The sequence below is a fragment of the Loxodonta africana genome, chromosome 13 (genome assembly GCF_030014295.1).
Source record: "Loxodonta africana isolate mLoxAfr1 chromosome 13, mLoxAfr1.hap2, whole genome shotgun sequence".
Classification (NCBI taxonomy): domain Eukaryota; kingdom Metazoa; phylum Chordata; class Mammalia; order Proboscidea; family Elephantidae; genus Loxodonta; species Loxodonta africana.
In genome coordinates, this window is record NC_087354.1 from 41,306,548 (window position 1) to 41,327,638 (window position 21,091).

At 39.9% G+C, this 21,091-nt stretch overlaps 1 protein-coding gene across 4 annotated transcripts in view; it reads left to right on the top strand.

The window, feature by feature from the left end:
* EDC3 (enhancer of mRNA decapping 3) overlaps positions 1-21,091 on the top strand; it is a 63,381-nt gene that overhangs the window by 18,597 nt on the left and 23,693 nt on the right. For all 4 annotated transcript variants that reach the window (XM_064267274.1, XM_003413821.4, XM_023552907.2 and 1 more), the window contains 2 exons: positions 1,162-1,478; positions 20,443-20,778. In XM_064267274.1, the coding sequence (XP_064123344.1) occupies positions 1,162-1,478; positions 20,443-20,778 (653 nt within the window). The remainder of the gene's footprint in view (positions 1-1,161; positions 1,479-20,442; positions 20,779-21,091) is intronic.

The following is a 21,091-nucleotide window of genomic DNA, read 5'->3' on the forward strand; positions in this document are numbered from 1 at the left end:
GTTTTGTTTTTGCTGGTTCCTTTTTTTTTCTACTAACCTTTTAAGACTCAGGATTCTATCTTTAGTTCTTTCCTCAATCTGGATTCTCTGTAGACAATCTCATGTGTACCTTCCTGTGCATTGAGACCCCTCCCCGAAATCTTCATATTTAATTATGTTTGCCTGCAGATTTCTTCTTCTAACAGTCTACTCATTAATTGGTAAGTAATAACACATCTCACCCAAAATAGAAACTTGGGAATCATCATACACTCTCTCTTTAAGTCTCACGTTCAGTTAGTTACCAGATCTCATGGATTCTAAATGCCTTTGGACTCCATTTTCATCTCTCCCTTTGTATTATTACATGCCTGGCTCATTCCCTCTTAATTTCTTACCTGGTCTTCTGACTGCTACCCCTGCCTCTAGTTTCTCTACCTTCCCTACAACCATCAGAAATTGTCAGAATGATTAAATCTGACCCCTGGTTACCTCTGCAGCCTTACCTGCTGATGGCCTTCTGCAAGCATCCATCCCCGTATACAGCATAGTGCTTGCAGCCCCTCAGATTGACCACATTTTCCACATTTTTTCCATCTCTGAGTTTCTGCCTGAGATTCCCTTTCCCTACCATTCTGTTTGGCTAACTCATTCCTCCTCCCTATCTAGTTTAAATATTGCATCCACCTTCACCATGGTGAAGTAACTTAGGTGTTCTGCTTCTGGGCTCTCTAGTCCCCTATGTACACTTCTGTTGCAGCATTTAACACTTTTAATTATCTACTTGTCTTTTCCCCTGACCAGACTGCAAGTTCCTTGCGGATATGTATTGGTTTTCATCTCTATATATCCCATTCCTAGCTCAGGACTTAGAACATAGTAAGTGCTCTATCTATGCCTGTTGAGTGAGTGAGTGAATGAATGAAAAAAAAAAAAAGCCATAAAATATTCTGGAAATCTAAGATGATAATGATAGTTTTGTTATTAACTATGGGCCAGGGCCATGTCAGCTGAATATAGGTATCTGAGCCCTGTCTCTGAGTGCTCTGTCATCCTACCTAGGTTCTGTCTCTGATATTCATTGACATACATCCCTGCAGAGGTGTTTCTGGTTGCTGTTGATCCAGTTTCATCACTTTTATCGCTGTTGTTTTGAGATTTGGACTCTTTTATGTATTTCAGGGCAGCTGACATTACGGAATTAAAAATCCTGGAGATACCAGGTCCTGGAGACAGCCAACATTTTGGAGATCTTCATCAGACAGAAGTAGGCTCCTCTGGTGTTGGGTATCAAGTGGGTATCAACCAGAATGGCATGGGCAAGTTGGTCAAGAAGCCAGCCTCCTCCAGTGCCCCTCAGAACATCCCTAAGAGGACAGATATGAAGGGCCAAGATGTTGCCATCTCCCCACAGCAGCAACAGTGCTCAAAAAGCTATGTGGACAGGCACATGGAATCCTTGAGTCAATCCAAAGGTTTCCGTCGTCGGCACAACTCTTGTAAGTAGGATCATGTTGGTATTTTTCTTTACAGATGTTTCAGGGCTTTATGCTCTTTTCCACTACTGCTCTTTAGACGAGTGCTTTATTATTCTAATAAAAAGGATGCTGACAGAACTTCACAATTATATAGCATGATTTTCTTACCCCAGCTCTATTCCTTCAAGGTATTAGGGGAAAGGATATAAACTGTTCAAGACACATGCCGATTCCCTGCCCTCTCATACCACTTTCCTTCCTTCTTTTATTGTTCAAAAAAACTGCTGTATAGCAGGAAATAATGAAAACCAAAAAAAGAGGTATTTGACTTATGTCAGAACCGGCTTATGAGAGAGTTGCCGAAATGGAACCCTACCATAAGCCAGGGACTACCTGTATTATTTTTCTATGTGTTTCCATTTGTGTACTAATATCATTTATGAAAATGGGGTGAATTATAATATTGTCCATGTACTCCACACCCAGTTTCCCCTGTTACTAGCATCTTACATTAGTATGGTTGATCAGTATAAATACAAATTATTGGTAATTAAAGTCTGTATTTTATTTATATTTTCTAAGTTTTTACCTAATGTTCTTTTTCTGTCCCAGGATCCCATCCAGCACACTACATTACATTTAGTAGTCTCTGACAGTTTTTTTTAGTGTTTCCTAGTTTTTGATGACAGTTTTGCGAAGTACTGGTTAGGTATTTTGTAGAATGTCCCTCAGTTGGTATTTGTCTGATGTTTTTCTTATAACCAGACTGGGGTTATGTGTTTTGGGCAAGAAGACCTCAGAGGTAAAGCATCATTTTCATCCCATTGTACCACCATGGGATGGGTGAATACCATCAACATGGTTTATGACTTAATGTTGACCTGGATCACCTACTGAGGTGTAGGTATAAAGTTATTCTTTTTTCTCTTTTCCATATTATTCTCTTTCTTAAATTTTTCTTAAAATGTATTTCTTTAATTTATTGAGGTAAAATTTATATAACAAAATATTTGTCATTTTAACCATTTTTAAGTGTACCTATTAATTACATTCACCATGTTGTGCAACCATCACCATACTATGTATGCTACTTGGAAGGAAGTCACTATGTGCAGTCCACACTTACAGAGTGGGGAGTTGTGGTCCCCCTCCTTGAGTGGGGAGTATCTATGTGATTTATTTGGATTCTTCTGCATCAGAGATTTGTGTCTTGTCTCACATTTATTTATATGTATATATGTGTGTATGTATATATGTGTATTTATTTATATCTGTGTAGACTCATGGGTGTTTATTTTATACTTTGGGTAATTCATACTACTTTATTTCGTTGCCCAAATTGTTCTAGTTTTGGACATCTGGAGATCTTTCAGTTGGCTCCTATGTCACTTTGACATTCCTTCATTATTGTGCACCCCCCACCACCACCCCAATACTGCTTTACTTTATGGTCCTACAAGATATTCCGGCCTTATCTTATATATTTCCTGCCCCAGCCCTAGAATCAGCCATTTCTCCAAGGAGCTCTGGTTCCTTTCATTGGAGAATGGTGTTTGTCTGGTGGCGGCCATGGTAGATGTGATCCGTTAGTCCTTTGGACTAACCTTTCCCTTGTATCTTTTGTTTTCTTCATTCTCCCTTGCCCCTGAAGGGGTGAGACGAGTAGAGTATCTTAGATGGCCACTTGCAGGCTTTTAAGACCCCAGACGCTACTCCCTAAAGTAGAATGTAGAACATTTTCTTTATTCATCATTATTATTTATCATTGCGTAGTGTTCCATTGGAGCCCTGTTGCACAGTGGTTAAGAGCTTGGCTGCTCACCAGAAGGTGTGCAGTTCGAATCCATCAGCCACTCCTTGGAAACCCTATGGGGCATTTCTCCACTGTCCTATAGGGTTACTATGAGTCGGAGTTGACTTTTGGGCAACTGGTTAATATTCCATTGTTTGTATGTATGAACCACAATTTGTTTATCCATTTATTCATTGATGGACATTTAGGTTGTTTCCATCTTTTTGCTGTTGTGAATAATGCTGCAATGAACATAGGTATGCATATGTCTATTTGTGTCGCAGCTCTTATTTCTCTAGGATGTGTGGGATTGCTAGATCATATGGTATTTCTATTTCTAGCTTTTTAAGGAAGTGCCATACCATTTCCCATAGTGATTATACCACCTTACAGGCCTACCAGCAGTACAGAAGAGTTACAGTCTCCCCATAACCTCACCAGCATTTGTTGGGTTTTTTTTTTTTGTTTTTTGATTAGTGCCATTTTTGCCTGGGTGAGATTGCATCTCATTGCAGTTTTGATTTGCATCTCTTAATGGCTGATGATCGCAGGCATCTTTTCATGTGCTTCTTAGCTATCTGAATGTCTTCTTTGGTGAAGTGTCTGTAAATGTCCTTAGCCCATTTTTTGATTGGGTTGTTGAGGTGTTGAAATTTTCTATAAATTTTAGAGATTAGACCCTTGTTGTTGCCAAAAAATTTTTCCCAGTCTGTAGGTTCTCTTTTTACTCTTTCGATGAAGTCTTTTGATGAGCATAAATATTTAATTTTTAGGAGGCCCCAGTTATCTAGTTTATCTTCTACTGTTTGTGCATTTTTAGTTACATTTGATAGTCTATTTATGCCATAAATTAGGGCCCCTACCTTTGTCCCTATGTCTTCTTCCATGAACTTTATAGTTTTAGGTTTTTCAACCATTTTGAGTTAGTTTTTATATGTGGTGTGAGGTATGGGTCCTGTTTCATTTTTCTGCAAATGGATATCCAGTTTTACCAACATCATTTGTTAAAGAGACTACTTCTTCCCCCATTTAATGGACTTCGACCCTTTGTCGAAGATCAGTTGTCCATAGCTGAATGGATTTATTTCTGAATTCTCAGCTCTGTTCCATTAGTCTGTGTGTCTGTCGTAAGGCAGTACCAGGCTGTTTTAACTGCCATGTGCCTGTATAGTAGGTTCTGAGGTTGGAAAGTGTGGGGGTTCCTAATTTGTTCATCTTTGATAATGCTTTAGCTATATGGGGCCATCCATGTCTTTTTGTGACTTGATTATTTCTTTTTATCACTGAATAACACTCCATTGTATGGAGGTACCGCAGTTTATCTATTTGCCTATTGAAGGACCTCTTGGTTGCCTCTATCTCTTGGCAATTATGGATAAAACTGCCATAAACATTTTTGTGTAGGTTTTTGTGTGGACACAAGTTTTCAGATCAGTTGGGTGAATATCTAGGAGCGCAGTTGCTAGATGTTATGGTAAGACTGTCAGTTTTCTGTTGGTGGTTATTTGGGTCGTTCCTTTTTTTTTTTCTTCCATTACTGACAATTATAACAAGTTTCTTGAAAGAGTCCTTTAACTTTAAAACATGTAATCTATTTGACCTTTAACAAGTTGTCCTGAAATACCAAAAAGTGGAGTCACTTTGAGAAGTACACTTGGTGGTGCTTATTCAGTTTTTGCTGTTTGGTCCATTCCTTTTTCTTAGTTTGTTGATTGTATATAAATAGGGTGAAGAGATCATGGGGCAGTAAATTGTTATTCTCTTTTAGGGAGCTTCTTTTTGAATCCAGAGGGTGTGGAAATGTCTGGCCTGGGAATTTGATGATGAGATGTGGCTGTTTTTCTCATTGATGAAAGAAGAAATGGAGATTAAGTGTTTTTCTCATTAAATATAAACATATAGAATTTTCTCTGGTGTATGTACATTGATACTGTGATTAGTAGATTGATGAAACTATAGAGATAATCTCCCGCAGCTTTGACTTTTAAGTGTTCTTTCAGGATTAGCAATGAAGAGTTGAGGGATTTCTTGGTTCTAGTTACCTAACCCAACAATGATGAGAGATTTAGCACAAGCAAATTTTAATATCTCCCCTTGGTGGTAGGTCCAAGGGATAGTTCCTTATGACCTTGGTCATTGAACAGACCATTCAGAATATTTGTGAAATGAATGAAAGGAATATTAGTCACAGCGAACAGAGGGAAACCCCTTGAGGCCTGTTATGAGTGCAAATTATGTTTATCAAGTCCCATGGCAGAAGGAAAAATGGTGACCACTAAGAGTAGATTCAAAGTATAGCCCTCTGAAACCTCAGTCTAACTGTGGGCTTGAGTAATCATTGACTACATACAATTAAATAAAAATTTAAGGGTTGAGTTAGGGCTCTTTTGCATGTGGAACATGGAAGTAGATAGAGGGCCTTTGTATTTAGGCAGAGGTGGTTCCATAGGCCTGACATTGTCTCTACTTGGCACTGATTTCCCTTCTTCCCTTCGTTTATGGAAGTGGGGAGAAATGAGGAAATGGAATTGAACCTTTTCAATGGAAAGATGTTGTATATTGTTGCTTTAATGGTCTGTTTATTGTAACAGTGATCCCATCATCTGAGATCAGAAGTTATTATTTGCAAAGTTTTCATTATCCTACTGAAGTCCTAAGGAGCCCAGTGGCGCAAACAGTTAAGTGCTCAGCTGCTAACCGAAAGATTGGTGGTCCGGAACCTTCTGTAAAGATTTACAGCGAAGAAAACCCTATGGGGCTGTTCTACTCTGTTACATGGGGTCACTGTGAGTCGAAATCAGCTTGACAGAACCTAACAACAACAACTGAAGTCCTTTTGACTTCTTAACCTCCTTGGATGTGTTTCATATGTCCAATAGAATTAAAAACCCTGGTAGTCGCCCTTACAGGGAATACAACAGAGAGTCTGTGACAGAGCAGGAGAGAAGTGGGGTGCAGAACTCAAATTCTAGTAAAAAGACCAGACTTAATGGTCTGAGACTGGAGAGACCATAGAAGACATGGCCCCCAGACTCTGTGTTAGCCCAGAACTGAAACCATTCCCAAAGCCAACTCTTCAGACAAAGATTAGACTGGACTATAAGACATAAAATTATACTCATGAAGAGAGTACTTCTTAGCTCAAGTAGATACATGAGACTAAACGGGCAGCTCCTGTCCAGAGGCAAGATGAGAAGGCAAAAAGGGACAGGAGCTGGTTGAATGGACACAGGAAATCCGGGGTGGAAAGGAGGAGTGTACTGTCTGTCACATTACAGGGAGAGCAACAAGGGTCACATAACAATGTGTGTATAAATTTTTGTATGAGAAACTAACTTTAACTGTAAACTTTCACTTAAAGCACAATAAAAATAAATTAATTAAAAACAAAAAACCCTGGTACTGGTGCTGGAGCCCAAGGGGTTGACTGATTACCAGGGCCTAGAATTTGGGAGTTAAAAAGAAGGGTCCCAGATACTCTCGGGCACCTTCTCATGAAGCCCATTGAATCTGGCACCAAAACATTTGCAGTTTGACCTTCAGATGCCCTTTAGCGTGCTAAGTGCAGGGCAGAGTTCCCCCTTTACAATGTGTGTGTGACAAAAACCAATAAACAAGTGGCACTGAGGGTTACACAACAATGCATTCTTTACAGGGTATCCTGGCCAAAGGGCCTTTGTGCCAAACACAGGCAGCAAAATGGCACAGGAAGGCAGCCAACCTCCAGTTTTAACACATGTCTGGCCCTCGTAATTGAATGGTGAAGAAATCTGGAAAGCATTGTTTGTCTTTTCCAAGGGAAGTGCATTTCTCTCCCAGTGGTCAAAGGTCAGTTTAATGTAGAGCCAGGGCCTTTGGGCTGAGTAAGCCAAATGCTGAAGCATCTTACTCACCCAGGACTTCCCAATATTTATGTTGAAATATGAGAAGAGGGAACAATAAGAAACAACTGTGCATGCTAGCCTGTTTTTCTCTCATTTACTTTATATTCTCTTATCTTTCTCTTGCTGACAATATGATGTCAGTATTTCCTTTTGGCTTAATGAACATTTTTCAGACTCTGTTTTCCTGACAGTGTTTGGAACATGCAGGTGCTTAGTATATATTTATCAAATGAATGACTGGAAGATCCTGCATTCAGAGGAAGCACAATACCCAGTGCCCTCTAAAGACACGGTGCTGCGTTTGGTTGGGAATTATGCTTGTATAGCCAAAAATGGTGACCAGTGGAGACAGCTTCATTAGGGGCAAATTTAAGGCATTTCCTTCTGTAAACCTTGTTAATCTTTCCAGTGGGGAAACTGTGTCAACATGTTGGGAGAGAGCCTTACAGCTTGCCATAGTTGTTTGCTTTTTTATCTGGTATATTTCAGCAGGTCTTCATCATGTGGCATGATATAAACTGGGTACTGCTTATTAGCTGTTTTTTGCTTTCTTTTTTAACCTGAGGAGGAGATTTTGTTTCCACACTGCATTGTCACCCTCCCTCCCACTCTCATGCTTCTGAACAGTTGCACATTGGTGTTAGCCCAGCGTTTAAGTCAGAGGAGCAACTGATGATCCTCTGTGAAGCCAGCTTTAGCACCGCTGTGACTGGTCTTTCACCAGTGTCATTTGGGAAGTGTGAGCTGCTCTGTTTCCTCCTGCAGCTGTTTTTGCACCTCTACTTACTCCTCTTTAGTAATATCTGTATCCTTTTCCTCTGAGCATTTTTCAAGAAAAAATTTTTCACCTTCTCTGGAGCTTGGGGTTTCATCTGAATGGGGATCCTTTCCCATTTTGCGATATTTATCCTGTCTTCTCCCCCCTTGATTAATCTCTTACCTTCATCTGTTATTGTGATAGATCCAGGATAGTTCATGGCCAGTTCATGCTGGACATGACTGAACTCCTTTTCTTTGAAGCCCTTGTCTCTTACTTCCTCTCGTATTACTGTTGACAACTTTATCTTCCTGTCTTTTTTAGTCATGAAATAAGCTTGGCATAATTTCTGATGGCTCCCTTTCTTTCACACAGTTAATTTCAAGTTGCCATTTCTTTTATAACCTCTTTATTCTCTTTTGTCTGTTTTTTTTTTTTTTTTAATATGGCTGTTTTTATTTCTTCATTCAACTGAGTTTATGTACTTGTGGTGGGCCAGGCATAGTACTGGGTGACAGATGTGAATGACATGGTCCTTGCCCTCTGTTAGCTTACAAGCTCCTTAGGGAGTTAGAGCAAGAACACAGATAAATACAGAACAGAGGCGGTAGTATAGGTAAGTGCTAGATGAGTAGTACCCACCTGCTCTAAGTGGGCACGTGGGAGTGATTTCTCAACTGGAGTCAGTCATCAAAGACACTGTGTTTGGGCTGAATCCATAACAGTGAGAGTGAGAAGTAGCTAAAAGCTCACCAATAGGGAATGGTTAAGTGTATGACATATCTATAACTTATAGAGCCATAAAATATAAAATATTGGAAAAATTATTTTATGGAGCAGGAAAATTCTCCTAAGAAAAAAAGCAGGATATAGAATTTCAGAAGCATGGTTGCACATTTTTTACTAAAAGGAAATAACATCAGAATATTAAGTAATTATCTGCAATTTTCTATATGTTTTATGCTTTATCTACAGTGAGCATTAATTAACAAAAAGTTATTTTTAAAAAGCAATACTTGTATTCTGTTGCCTTTGAATCCCTTCTTTTTCCATTATGCTGCACTGAATATGTTTTTTGCTTTTGCCTTATATGCCCATTTTCTAGAAATGATCTTCTCTCTTAATTCTTATAACTTTGCCTAGGTCTGCTAGAGTTACATTGGAAACCATGTAATGTTTCCTCATTTTTATATGTGGAAATAGTGTGGAATTTGGAGTTTGTCAGATCAAACTCCCATTCCTAACTCAGACATTTATTAGCTATGTAAATTTGGAGCAGGGCACTTAACCTCTCACTCTTAGTTTCCTCATTTGTCAAATGATAGCTTTAATCAGGTTGTTTTGAAGACAGACTGAAATAATGTGTATATTAAAGCCTAAGATGGTGCCAGGCACATAGGTTCTGCAGGACGACAAATGGTGGAGTCTTTAGTGTCTCTTCCTTCCCTTAGGCTAGTAGGTGACAGTAGACAATAATAACCACCTTAAAATATTTCTGTGCTTCTATAATGCCTTATAATAACTTAGAATATTATAAAAATTAATGGTGTAATCTTCGTGAAAAAGCTCACGGTAAATATTAAAGCACTAGATAAATTATATCAGGATGCTCTGGCTGTGAGTAATAAAAAAAACCTTAGTGACTTAAACGGTAAAGAAATTACATCACGGCAAGTCCAGAATTTGGGCATTTAAAGTACAGCACATCAGTGCCTCAGCCTTGTTTCACTCATACTCTTTTGTGTGTTGGCTTTGTCCTCAGATTGATACTAGCTGGCTCTAGCAGGTCCATGTGTCTCATCCAGATATAAAATCCTTCAGAAGGAGAAAAGAGACCATCTCTTCTAGTGCATCATCTTTAGCAGGGTTTCTCAACCCTGTACTATTGACGTTTTGGACCAGATAATTCTTTGTTGTGGGGGACTGTTTTGTAGGTACATTGTAGGATGTTTAGCAGCATCCCTGGTCTAGGCTAAGGAATCCTGGTGACTCAGTGCTTAAAACACTCCGTTGCTAACTGAGAGATTGATGGTTTGAACCCACCAGCGACTACTCGGGAGAAAGATGTGACACTCTGTTTCTGTAAAGATTTTCAGCCTTGGAAACCCTATGGGGCAGCTCTACTAAGTTCTTTAGGGTTGCTATGAGTCAGAATCAATTGAACAGCACTGGGTTTTTGGTTTGGTTTGGCCTATACCCACTTGATGCCAGTAGCACCTCCCCACCAGTTGTGACAAACAAAAATATCTCTAGACATTGTCAGATGTTCTGGGGGGTGGGGGAGGGGGAATCTCCCCTGGTTAAGAAACACTGGTTTTCAGGAGTGAGGAAACTTTCATTAGAAGCCACTGTGAGATCTCCTTCCCCAGACCCACCCCATCGTGTCTTGGTCAGTATTACTTCACATGCCCATGTTTAAATCAGTTATTGGCATGAGCACCACTGTGATTGTTTTAGGAATTAATCAGGTCCCTTAGCTGGAGTACAGCCAGCCTCCCCAGATACATGGCAGAGAGAGGCGGATATCTATCTGAACAAAAATGGTGTTTTGTTCTGAGGGTGGAGAGATCTGGATATTGGGTAGGCTACAAAGAGAAAGACTCGCTCTAAAATTGCTTATCTGTAACAAGGGTCTGTTGAAAGTCTCATGTTGGAAAAGGCAGGCAACTTGACTATTAGCCCTGCAGAAATGATCTAGAATGATGGTAGGGTTGAGTGTAACATTAGGTTATATTGTTCACCTTGAATCTCTAGCACCTAGCACAGATCACAGTGTATAGCAGATGCTTAAAAAATACTTTTTGAGTGAAGGAATATAAAAATATGTGCAGATGAGGATACTCTCATGGATGAAATAGTATTTTGGATTCAGTGAGCGGTTGGTGTGATTATAAATGCAGTTGATGAAATGAAGAGACTCATGTATATGACCACAATTCTTTTCTTCCAAATACGTTTCAAAGGGATTATACTTTGGCCTAAATAGTCCCTTTAAATAAGAATTAAGTATTTGGTTCATAATACTGATAATATTTTATTAGATTTCTTGTATTTTCCCCTTCAGAACTAATTACTATGACATTGATAAGAACTCTTGATTGACTTACCAGCCAGCCATTGCCTATCATCCCCAGAAAAGGATGTCAGACTAGGCTCACTTCTCTTCCCATGGGCTCACTATGCCTCCTTCACACCATCTCTAAGGCCTGAGTTGGAAAATCAGACAGTTAGACCTTAAGCCTGGGATGAGCTAGCTACTTGAATTTCTGGATGGAAAAAAAGAATAGGGATTTCCTGTCCAGAAAACTAGGCTTCTCTAGTACCTAAAACAGTCCCTGTTATGTTAATGTTTTTATAGTCAGTATTACATGTGTACTAATTTCTTTGTTTACCGTTGCTTCTTATGTTCCATTTCTTTCTAATAGGTTCTGAAGTCTATACTTTAATTCTTTGTCAGTAATAAATGAGTGTTAAATTTACTTTTTTTTTTTTGCCTAAAAATGTTTACTGCCCTCACTTTTGAATGGTTAAACCAGTTGCCATCAAGTGGATTCCAACTCATGCCGACCTCATGTGTGTCAGAGTAGAGTTGTGCTTTGTAGGGTTTTCAGTGGCTAATTTTTCAGGAGTAGACTGCCAGAAGTAAAATTGTAAGTTGATAGTTGTTTTCACTCATCACTTTGAAGATATTTTGATGTTATGGTTTGGTCTCCATTATTGCTTAAGGGAGCCCTGATGGCACAATGGTTAAGCACTTGACTGCTAACCAAAAGGCCAGCAGTTCAAACCTACCAGCGGCTCTGTGGGAAAAAGACCTGGCAATCTGCTCCTATAAAGATTACTCATTGTCATCAAGTTGATTCCAACTCACAGCAACCCTCTACCAAACCAACCAGACCTGTTGCTGTCGAGTCAATTCGAACTCTTAGGGACCCCATAGGACAGAGTAAAACTGCCCTGTAGGGTTTCTAAGACTGGAAATCTTTACGGGAGCAGACTACCACATCTTTCTCCCACGGAGCAGCTGGTAGGTTTGAACCATCGACCTTTCAGTTAGCAGCCGAGCACTGCACCATCAGGGCTCCTTCCCATAAAGATTGCAGCCTAGGAAACCCTAAGATATGTTTAGTAGCAAAGGAAGGAGAACTGGGAGAGGCTCCAGTGTCATCAGAAACTTGCCAGTTCCCTCTTGGTTTAATACCTGATGATATCCCTGACTTTTGAGATCAACTATACATTAAATTTTTCTGTGCTTGTATTTTATTCAGCATTTCAAAGTATTTGGAGTATTGATGGGTGAGGACAGGGTTCAGTGTTAGCTGAGTCAATCCTGCTCAAGCTCTGTATTGCCACGTAACCACTTTGTACATTTCAAGAACTGTTGAGAATGTCAGGGTAAAATGAATCACTTTCTCTAACAATTCTTAACTAGGTTTCCTTTAAGAGAAGAGTTGATCTTTGAGATTTTAAATGGTACCTTTGTTTTGTCACTTTTCTAAAATTAACTGTGTTCTGTTTAGTATTTTAGTACTCTCCTAGGACACAATTTTCCTATTCACCTTGATGTTTGTGTTCCTTCTTTACTGGGACAGTTGTTCAGCATATATGATTCTATGCCCTAAAGCCTTTTATAGTTGGGGTGACATTGTTTGAATTGGTTTTCTATATTGAACTATTGTAGTTTTTAAAAGCAAACAGAATCGTAATATATACATTTCTTTAAAAAAAAAAAAAAAGTATTTTTCTTTGCTTTTTTTAAAAAAAAATTTATTGTGCTTTAAGTGAAAAGGTTACAAATCAAGTCAGTCTCTCATACAAAAATTTATATACATCTTGCTGTATACTCCTAGTTGCTCTCCCCGTGGTGAGACAGCACACTCCTTCTCTCCACTCTCTATTTATTTTCATGTCCATTTGGCCAGCCTTTGACCCCCTTTGCCCTCTCATCTCCCCTCCAGACGGGAGCTGCGCACATAGTGTCATGTGTCTTCTTGATCCAAGAAGCTCACTCCTCACCAGTATCATTTTCTATCCCTTAGCCCAGTCCAATCCCTGTCCGAAGAGTTGGCTTTGGGAATGGTTTCAGTCTTGGGCTAACAGAAGGTCTGGAGACTGTAACCTCCAGGGTCCTTCTAGTCTCAGTCATATCATTAAGTCTGGTCTTTTTATGAGAATTTGAGGTCTGCATCCCACTGCTCTCCTGCTCCCTCAGGGGTTCTCTGTTGTGTTCCTTGTCAGGGCAGCCATTGGTTGTATCTGGGCACCATCTAGTTCTTCTGGTCTCAGGCTGATGTAGTCGCTGATTTATGTGGCCCTTTTTGTCTCTTGGGCTCACCTTGTGTCTTTGGGGTTCTTCATGCTCCTTTGCTCCAGGTGGGTTGAGACCAATTGATGCATCTTAGACAGCTGCTTGCTAACATTTAAGACCCCAGATGCCACTCTCCAAAATGGGATGCAGAATGTTTTCTTAATAGATTTTATTATGCCAGTTGACTTAGATGTTCCCTGAAACCGTGGTCCCCAAACCCCCACCCCTGCTGAGCAGGCCTTCGAAGCGTTCAGTTTATTCAGGAAACTTCTTTGCTTTTGGTTTAGTCCAGTTGTACTGACCTCTCCTGTATTGTGAAAATCGCCATATTTTGTAAGCCCTTTCCTGGTATGCAAATCCTTCTGTGATACTGCTACAGAGTTCCTCATCTTGAAGTACTGGAAACAAGTGTGAAATAGCTTGGTCTGGGCAGTACAAATTTTGTTAAAAAATTAATGTTTACAGAAGTATTAGCTGAGAGCATACAAACAAAACTTGAGATGTTTTTGCCACGTATTTTCTGTTTAGAGGCATATAATCTTGAATCTACTGAGCATTTGCCCTAGGGCGGACAAGGATACAGACTTTTTCACAGTTGGAAGGATTATTGGAGAAGCCACAGAAGTATTAGCAAATTTGCCTCTCTCGTGGCCAACCACTTGGCAACATTCAGCTGAGGGTCTCCTCTTGAGAATATTTTCTTGGTTGTTGCCCTAGAATCCCGAGCTTAAGATTCTTTTAGATCATTTTAATACCAAAACAGTTTTAAGGTTCTCTACCAACAGGGCAGTATAGGTGTCTTTTTGATCATCCACTTGGTAAAAACAATTTAGCCAACTTCCCAGTAATACTTTTTTACACATAATTTGTTGGCTTCTACTACCATACCTTGTTGTTAGTTGCTGTCGATCAGTTCTGACCCATGACAACCGTGTGTGTGTGCAGAACAGAGCTGCTCCATAGGGTTTTTAAGGATATGACCTTTTGGAAGCAGATCACCAGGGCTGTCTTCCAAGGCATCTCTGGGTGAGTTCAAATCACCAACCTTTCGGCTAGTAGTCAAGCTTTTTAAACTGTTTGTACTACCCAGGGACCATCTCTACCATACTTATATATCATATACATTAGATATGAGACATAAAAGTACAGATTTTAAAGATTAGATAAACATTAAATGAATTATTTTTCACAGTAATAGTTTATTAATGGGTCAAAATATTTTTTGCTTATTAAAAATTTAATATTTGGCTAGAACCAAACCAAACCAAACCCACTGCTATCAAGGTGATTCCAACTCATGGGGATCCTGTAGGACAGAGTGGAACTGCCCATAGGGTTTCCAAGGCTGTAAATCTTTACAGAAGCAGACTGTCATATCTTTCTCTCATTGGTTAGAACAGGGGAATTAATTGAGTCATTGATTTGTAAAATCTTGTTATACCATACTAGGAAGGAAGAGTGACCACACTAATTACTTCAGAGAGAATTTAATATAGGAAATTAGTTACTTCAGAGAGAATTTAATATAGGAAATTAGTTAAGTAGGTGTTAGATGACTCAAAAAGTAGAAAAGGGACCTTGAGGAAGGGAAAACAAAAGGAAGAGGCTCGGGTTATCAGATCCTCAAAGCTCAGAGAAAGGGCTTCATGGATCTGGTGCCCGTACTTCTGAGGGAGTATGATGAAGCAAGCTCTGTCTGGGCATGGCAGAAAGAAAGGCTGGAGACTGGAACCAGCTGGCAGTAAAGGGCAATTGCTTAGGAATGCTGACAGGAACAGCTGGCAAACAGGAAGGAGAAAGTTCCTTCTCTTTCCTCCTTCCCGCCAGTACTGCCTATTGGTGGAACCTAACAGGAAGCCAGCTAACAAAGGAGAAATGGAGTGCATAGAGTTCCAGCCCCAGTATCACCAGGAGTGGTTGTAGACTTGAAAGACAGTAGCTTAATAAATGACACAGTTGACTTAACACTTTGAGTGAAACAGATTCAAAGAACTGATCCAGGCTCAGCTTTTTTTTTTTTAATTTTAATGGTAGTCATAGCTGGAAAGAATATCTCAGAGAGGCATGATGTAGAGTAGGAGTTAACGAACTTATTTTGTAAAGGGCCCCAAACCCACTGCCATCGAGTTGATTCCGACTCATAGTGACCCCATAGGGTTTCCAAGGCTGTAAGTCTCTATGGAAAGTCTGTCTTGGATGAAGTCCAGCCAGAGTGCTCCTTAGAAGCAAGGATGGTGAAACTTCATCCCACCTACTTCGGACATGTTATCAGGAGGGACTGGTCCCTGGAGAAGGACATCATGCTTGGTAAAGTAGAGGGTCAGCGAAAAAGAGGAAGACCCTCAATGAGATGGATTGACACAGTGGCTGCAACAATGGGTCCAGGCATAACCACCATCATGAGGATGGCGCAGGACTGGGCAGTGTTTCATTCTATTGTATGTAGGGTCACTATGAGTTGGAACCGACTTGAAAACACCAAACACCAACAGCAAGTCTCTACAGAAGCAACCGTCACATCTTTCTCCCGTGGAGCTGCTGGTGGTTTCGGACCACTAACCTTTTAGTTAGCAGTTGATCGCTTTAACTACTTTGCCACCCAGGCTCCTTTTGTAAAAGGACCAGGTGGTAAATATTTTAGGCTTTGTGGGTCGTAAGGTCCCTGTCTCAATTACTTAACTCTGCCTTTGTAGCATGAAATCAACCATAGACAGTAATATAAACCAATGAATGCGACTGTGTTCCAATAAAACTTTATTTACAGAAACAGGCAATGGATTAGATTTGGCTGGTAAGCTATAGTTTACAGACTCCTGATGTAGAGTAGTATACACTTATGATGAAGTTAATCAGTAATAAAACCCACTGCCGTCGAGTCAATTCCGACTCATTGATAAAAAGGTGGATGTGAATTCATGTTTCAAATAACCTTCTTGATAATTTTTAATTTGAGAGGCTGCCGTTCTCTTACTTATGATTGTTTTATTAGTATTATCTTTAATACACAGTTTCTTTAAAGGAATCTTTTTAAGCCACTTAATTTATTTTTGCGATCTTCAGGTAAAAATTGACGTGAATCCGCTTGCATCGACACACTTCTCCTTGTTATGGAACTTCACTGTTATCTCAGATATTTCACACTGGCAGCTGTTGGCTGCCATGTAACCCCATAAGAGTGTCAGTTTTTATCAGTACATACAATTAATAAAGCTTAATTTCTTACTGTTTTTAGTTAAAAGAAAAAGTAAATAGAATATGTAACCTCTCTTTCTGCATTCCAGTGGATCGTCCCGCACACCCCCGGGGATGCATAGACACCGCTGGGAGAGACTTGTTCCCCACAGGACGATTTGATAGAGTACTGAGGCAGTGCATTGATAATCCTGCAGCTGGACTCTTACCCTTCCCCTTCCTGCATGTATTGCCGATGGTGTTATCCTGACTTTGTATTTTCATGCCTGCTTTCCCATTCCTAATCCAGCTCTGCTTTCTCATCCATATTTCCATGGTACTTTCTAAAAACATTATATTTTAGTTATTTGCATATATATACATTTAAGCGACGTGTTTTGGTTATATTACTGTATTCCTAGCACCTAGCTGTGGCATTCAGCATGGTATCGCTAAATGTTTTATCAAATTGTTGGAAATAGTATTTAAGAACCCAGACTTTGGCTAGCTTCGTAGTGGTTCATAATCTGAGTTGCTTATGATGTCTAAACTGCTCTTCTGCCCTTCATAATTTTGGTCAGTGTTGTGTTTTGAAACCTAAACCTTATTTTCACTCAACCATCATCAGTACAACCCTTTTCCATACCAGTATTTTCAATTGAGAAGATGTCTTAGTTATCTAGTGCTGCTATAACAGAAATGTCGCAAGTGGGTGGCTTTAATAAACAATTTATTTTCTGACAGTTTAGGAGGCTAGTAAAGTCCGAATTCAGGATGCCAACTCTAGGGGAAAGCTTTCTGTTTCTGTCGGCTCTGGAGGAATGTCCTTGTCTCTTCCGAGCTTCTGTCCCTGGGCAGTTTTATGTGGCTTGGCATTTCTTTTCCCCTATATCTGCTCTGCTTGCTTGTTTAAGGTCTTTTATAACTCAAAAAAGATTGACTTAAAAGATACCCTACACTAATCCTGCCTCATTAACAAATGGGATTATAACTGCAAGCACAGAGTTTAGGATTTAAAACACATATTTTGGGGGACACAATTCAATCTGTAACAGAAGGCTCGAGCATGAATTATATTTGCATAGTGTACCTTTCAGAATAATTTTTGTAATTGATTTTGCTGCCATTGGTGAATTTGTTAAATACTTGTTGACCACCTACTATGTGCTAGAAACTGTTGGGGATACCCCATGGAACATTTTACACACAAGAAAATTGAGACCCTGAGAAGCTGGATGACAGGTGTAAGATTATATAACATATTAATGACAGAACTGCAGCTAGATCCTAGGTCTCCTCATGGTCCATTGCTCTTTCCCTGTGTTAAGCAGCATTAGGAATGTAACATTGTCTTTCCACCCTGTTTCCCTCAGTGGGCTGGGACTAGTAGATATGTTTACGTATGTATGCCATTAGATGAGGGGGGAAGGGTGCTGATCTGCTTAAATACCACTTTCTTATTCTATTGGACAAGTATCATTAGGGACACTGGGGAATGACAGAGTGAATGCGATGAGCAGATGGATGTTTTGAAATTTGCTTTCCAGTAATAAGTAGATGAACAACTAATAGATGACAGTCAGGGAGACATGTTATCAGGGAGCAAAATTTCACAATAGGAGCAAAAAGACCCAGAAATTCCCTCGAGTATTCTGTTTTCTTATCTCTCTAACACAATTGGTGTTTAAGCAAGACTCATCTGGGTCCTTGAGGTTTTTGGGACTTACCAATAACCAGCCTTTACTTTAGTGGTAGGTAAACCTTTCAATTCCTTAATTTCATTATGATGTATAAGTCTCTTTCTCCTTATATGGTATTTTTGTTGGATAAAAGGGGGTTGCAAAATTAGCCCGCTATGATTTACTAGTTGTATAGCCATTTAATAAAAAAAGATTGGCCAGTAAAAAGACCAAAGTTTAAATAAATGTTACCAGAGGCCCAAGATAGTAAAAGATTTTATCATTTCAAATGTGTAACACAAATTAGTTTTCAAGTTGGTAATTATAAAAGTATTTAACATTTTTCTTGTACAACAAGTTATGATAGTTTGGGAAATTGGAGGCCCTGGGTAGCAAGAAGCATGTGCACTCTAGGAACAAAGAAAAGGCCAGTGAAGTTAGAAACAGTGAGTGAAGGGGAAGGGGGCTATGCTAGGCTCATGGGTCATGGTGAGGTTATTGGATTATATCCTAAGTACAGTGAAGAGCCATTGAAGGGTTGTAAGCAAGGGAGTAACTGAATCCTATTTGATTTTTTTTTAAAGGGCACTCTGTCATGTAGAGAATGGGTAGGAAGAATGACTGTTAGGATGCTATTATGACAGTCATGGAGAGAGAGATAGTGGCTAGTAGTGGTATTAGAGATGAGAAAAAACTATTTGGAAGATATTTAGGAAGTAGAATTATTAGGACTTGAGGGTAAGATTGGGTGTGTGGGGTATTAAAGATTCTCAGGTTCCTGGCATAAGTGGCTGCGTGTTTTTTACTGAACACTAGAGAAGTAACACATTTGGAGGTGGGGAGAGGCAAGAGTTAAGTTTGGATATGTTGAGTTTGAGATGCCGGTGAGAGACATCTAAGGAATCATTTGGATATCTGGATCTGATGCCCAGAGGTCCAATCTAAGAATACAAATTTTGGAGTCACTGGCCATTATAGAGAGTATTTAAAACTATGGGAGTGAACAGCATTGACAAAGGAGTGAGGGTAGAGTGAAAAAGGGTTAAGTTCCAAACAACGGAAGAACTGCAACATTTAGAGGCTGGGCAGGGGAGTAGGAGTGATTAGAGAGGCTAAGAGGAAAATGAGGACTACTCCGAGAGAGGAGTGTGTCAAGCAGGGAGTGGTCAGTTCTCCTCATTGCTCCTGAGAAGCCGAGTAAAATGAGCATTCATGAAGAGTGTTAAGTGAATTTAGTGACAAGGTTGTCATTGGTGGATCTTGACAAGAATGGTGCGTTGAAAGGTATTGCTTGTGAAAAGAGTTAGAAAAATCTAGTTGGGATGGTATGAGTATGAGGGTTTACTCATGATCATTCTAACCTCCACTTGAGGATTTTCAGTAACTGGGGAGCTCATTATCTCAGATTTATTTAGACCACGTTAAAGATTCATTGGCATGTCATTCACTTGGTCTACCCTTCCAGGGTGGCCCCTTGGGGACCACAGTGAAAATTCAATTTGGGATTCTCAGGAATGGGTGGATTAGAAAATTCTGTGGGATCTCTGCCTTGACTCCTGGAGGGGTAGTCGGTTGATGTGTGGTGGCCAAACAGGGTCTCAGAGGCTGGCTGGCTTCTTGTGTTGATGCACATTTTGGTGTGCCCTCTACGAGAACTGCTTGATATGATTCATCACTTGATGGTTCAGAAGCTGGAATATTACCTGCTTATGCAGGAGTGATAAAATTCTGAGAAAAGAGATGAACCAAAAAGTCTGAAGACAAGTTTATAAGCCAAAATGCCAATATTTAGTAACAGATACATCTCTGGCTCAAGATTTGGAATCTTTTGTCTATACCAGGAATTCCCATCTGCTGGGGTCTAGCCTGAGACCAAATTAAAAAATCTGAAGGTTGCTTGCTTGGTAAGTGTAGGTTTAAGAGCTAGTTGAATAGTATCTTTTTATGGGCTTCAAGTTATGACGACTTGGCCTTCTTTTACTCTGGGGATATTTCTTTCTTAAATAGTTGCCAGACCATTCAGAATCAAACCTCCCCGAACTGTGGGAAGAAACTGCTATATTCTTGCCCTTCCACTTTTTTTCTGATACTAATTTGTAAAAAAAAGCTGCTTTCATTACTACATTTCCTTACAAAGGGCAGAACTGGTTAAGATTTCCAGTGTACTGCTTATTTTATGTTCACTAACTAGTTACTTGGCAATATTTGAAACCTGTTATTCCATATGAGGTTTGTAGTAGTTTGTGCATGTAATGATTTAGAAATAGCTCACCTTTACCGTCTTCACTTTTGTTCATGTAACAAGCTCTGCAAAGGGCGTTAGTGTACTGTATTTTCCACTTGCACTGAACACTTTACACGGACACACTGACTTTAGTCCCTCTTTCTTTCCAGGGTCATCTAGTAGCAGGCACCCAAATCAGGCAACTCCAAAGAAAAGTGGCATAAAGAATGGCCAAATGAAGAATAAAGATGACGAGTGCTTCGGGGATGATATTGAGGAGATCCCAGACACAGATTTCGATTTCGAAGGGAACCTGGCCCTTTTTGACAAGGCAGCTGTGTTTGAGGAGATTGACACCTATGAGAGGAGAAGTGGTACCCGTTCCCGGGGCATCCCAAATGAAAAGCCTACTCGGTACCGCCATGATGAGAACATCCTGGAGTCGGAGCCCATTGTTTATCGAAGGATCACAGTGCCTCACAACGTGAGCAAGGAGTTCTGCACGGGTGAGTTGCACCAGGTCCCACAGTGCCCTGGCTACTCTTCCTTTTCTATGCTGTTTGGAACAGAGAGACCCAGATTCTGAGTTAGAGTTTTGTACCAGGAATCACGTGGCTTGGTGGTTGGCCCGTTATTATTGCCTTTTGGGGATTGCAGACAATACAGTATCCTGTCACTATGGAGAGGCTAATTTCTCCACATGTCCATTTATATCCAGCATCTGGCAGGATCTGGCCTGCTATTTAGTATGTTATGAGTAACAGTTAAAGGCATAACCAGTACCAAAAACCAGTCACCCTTGGATGAATTCTGACTCAT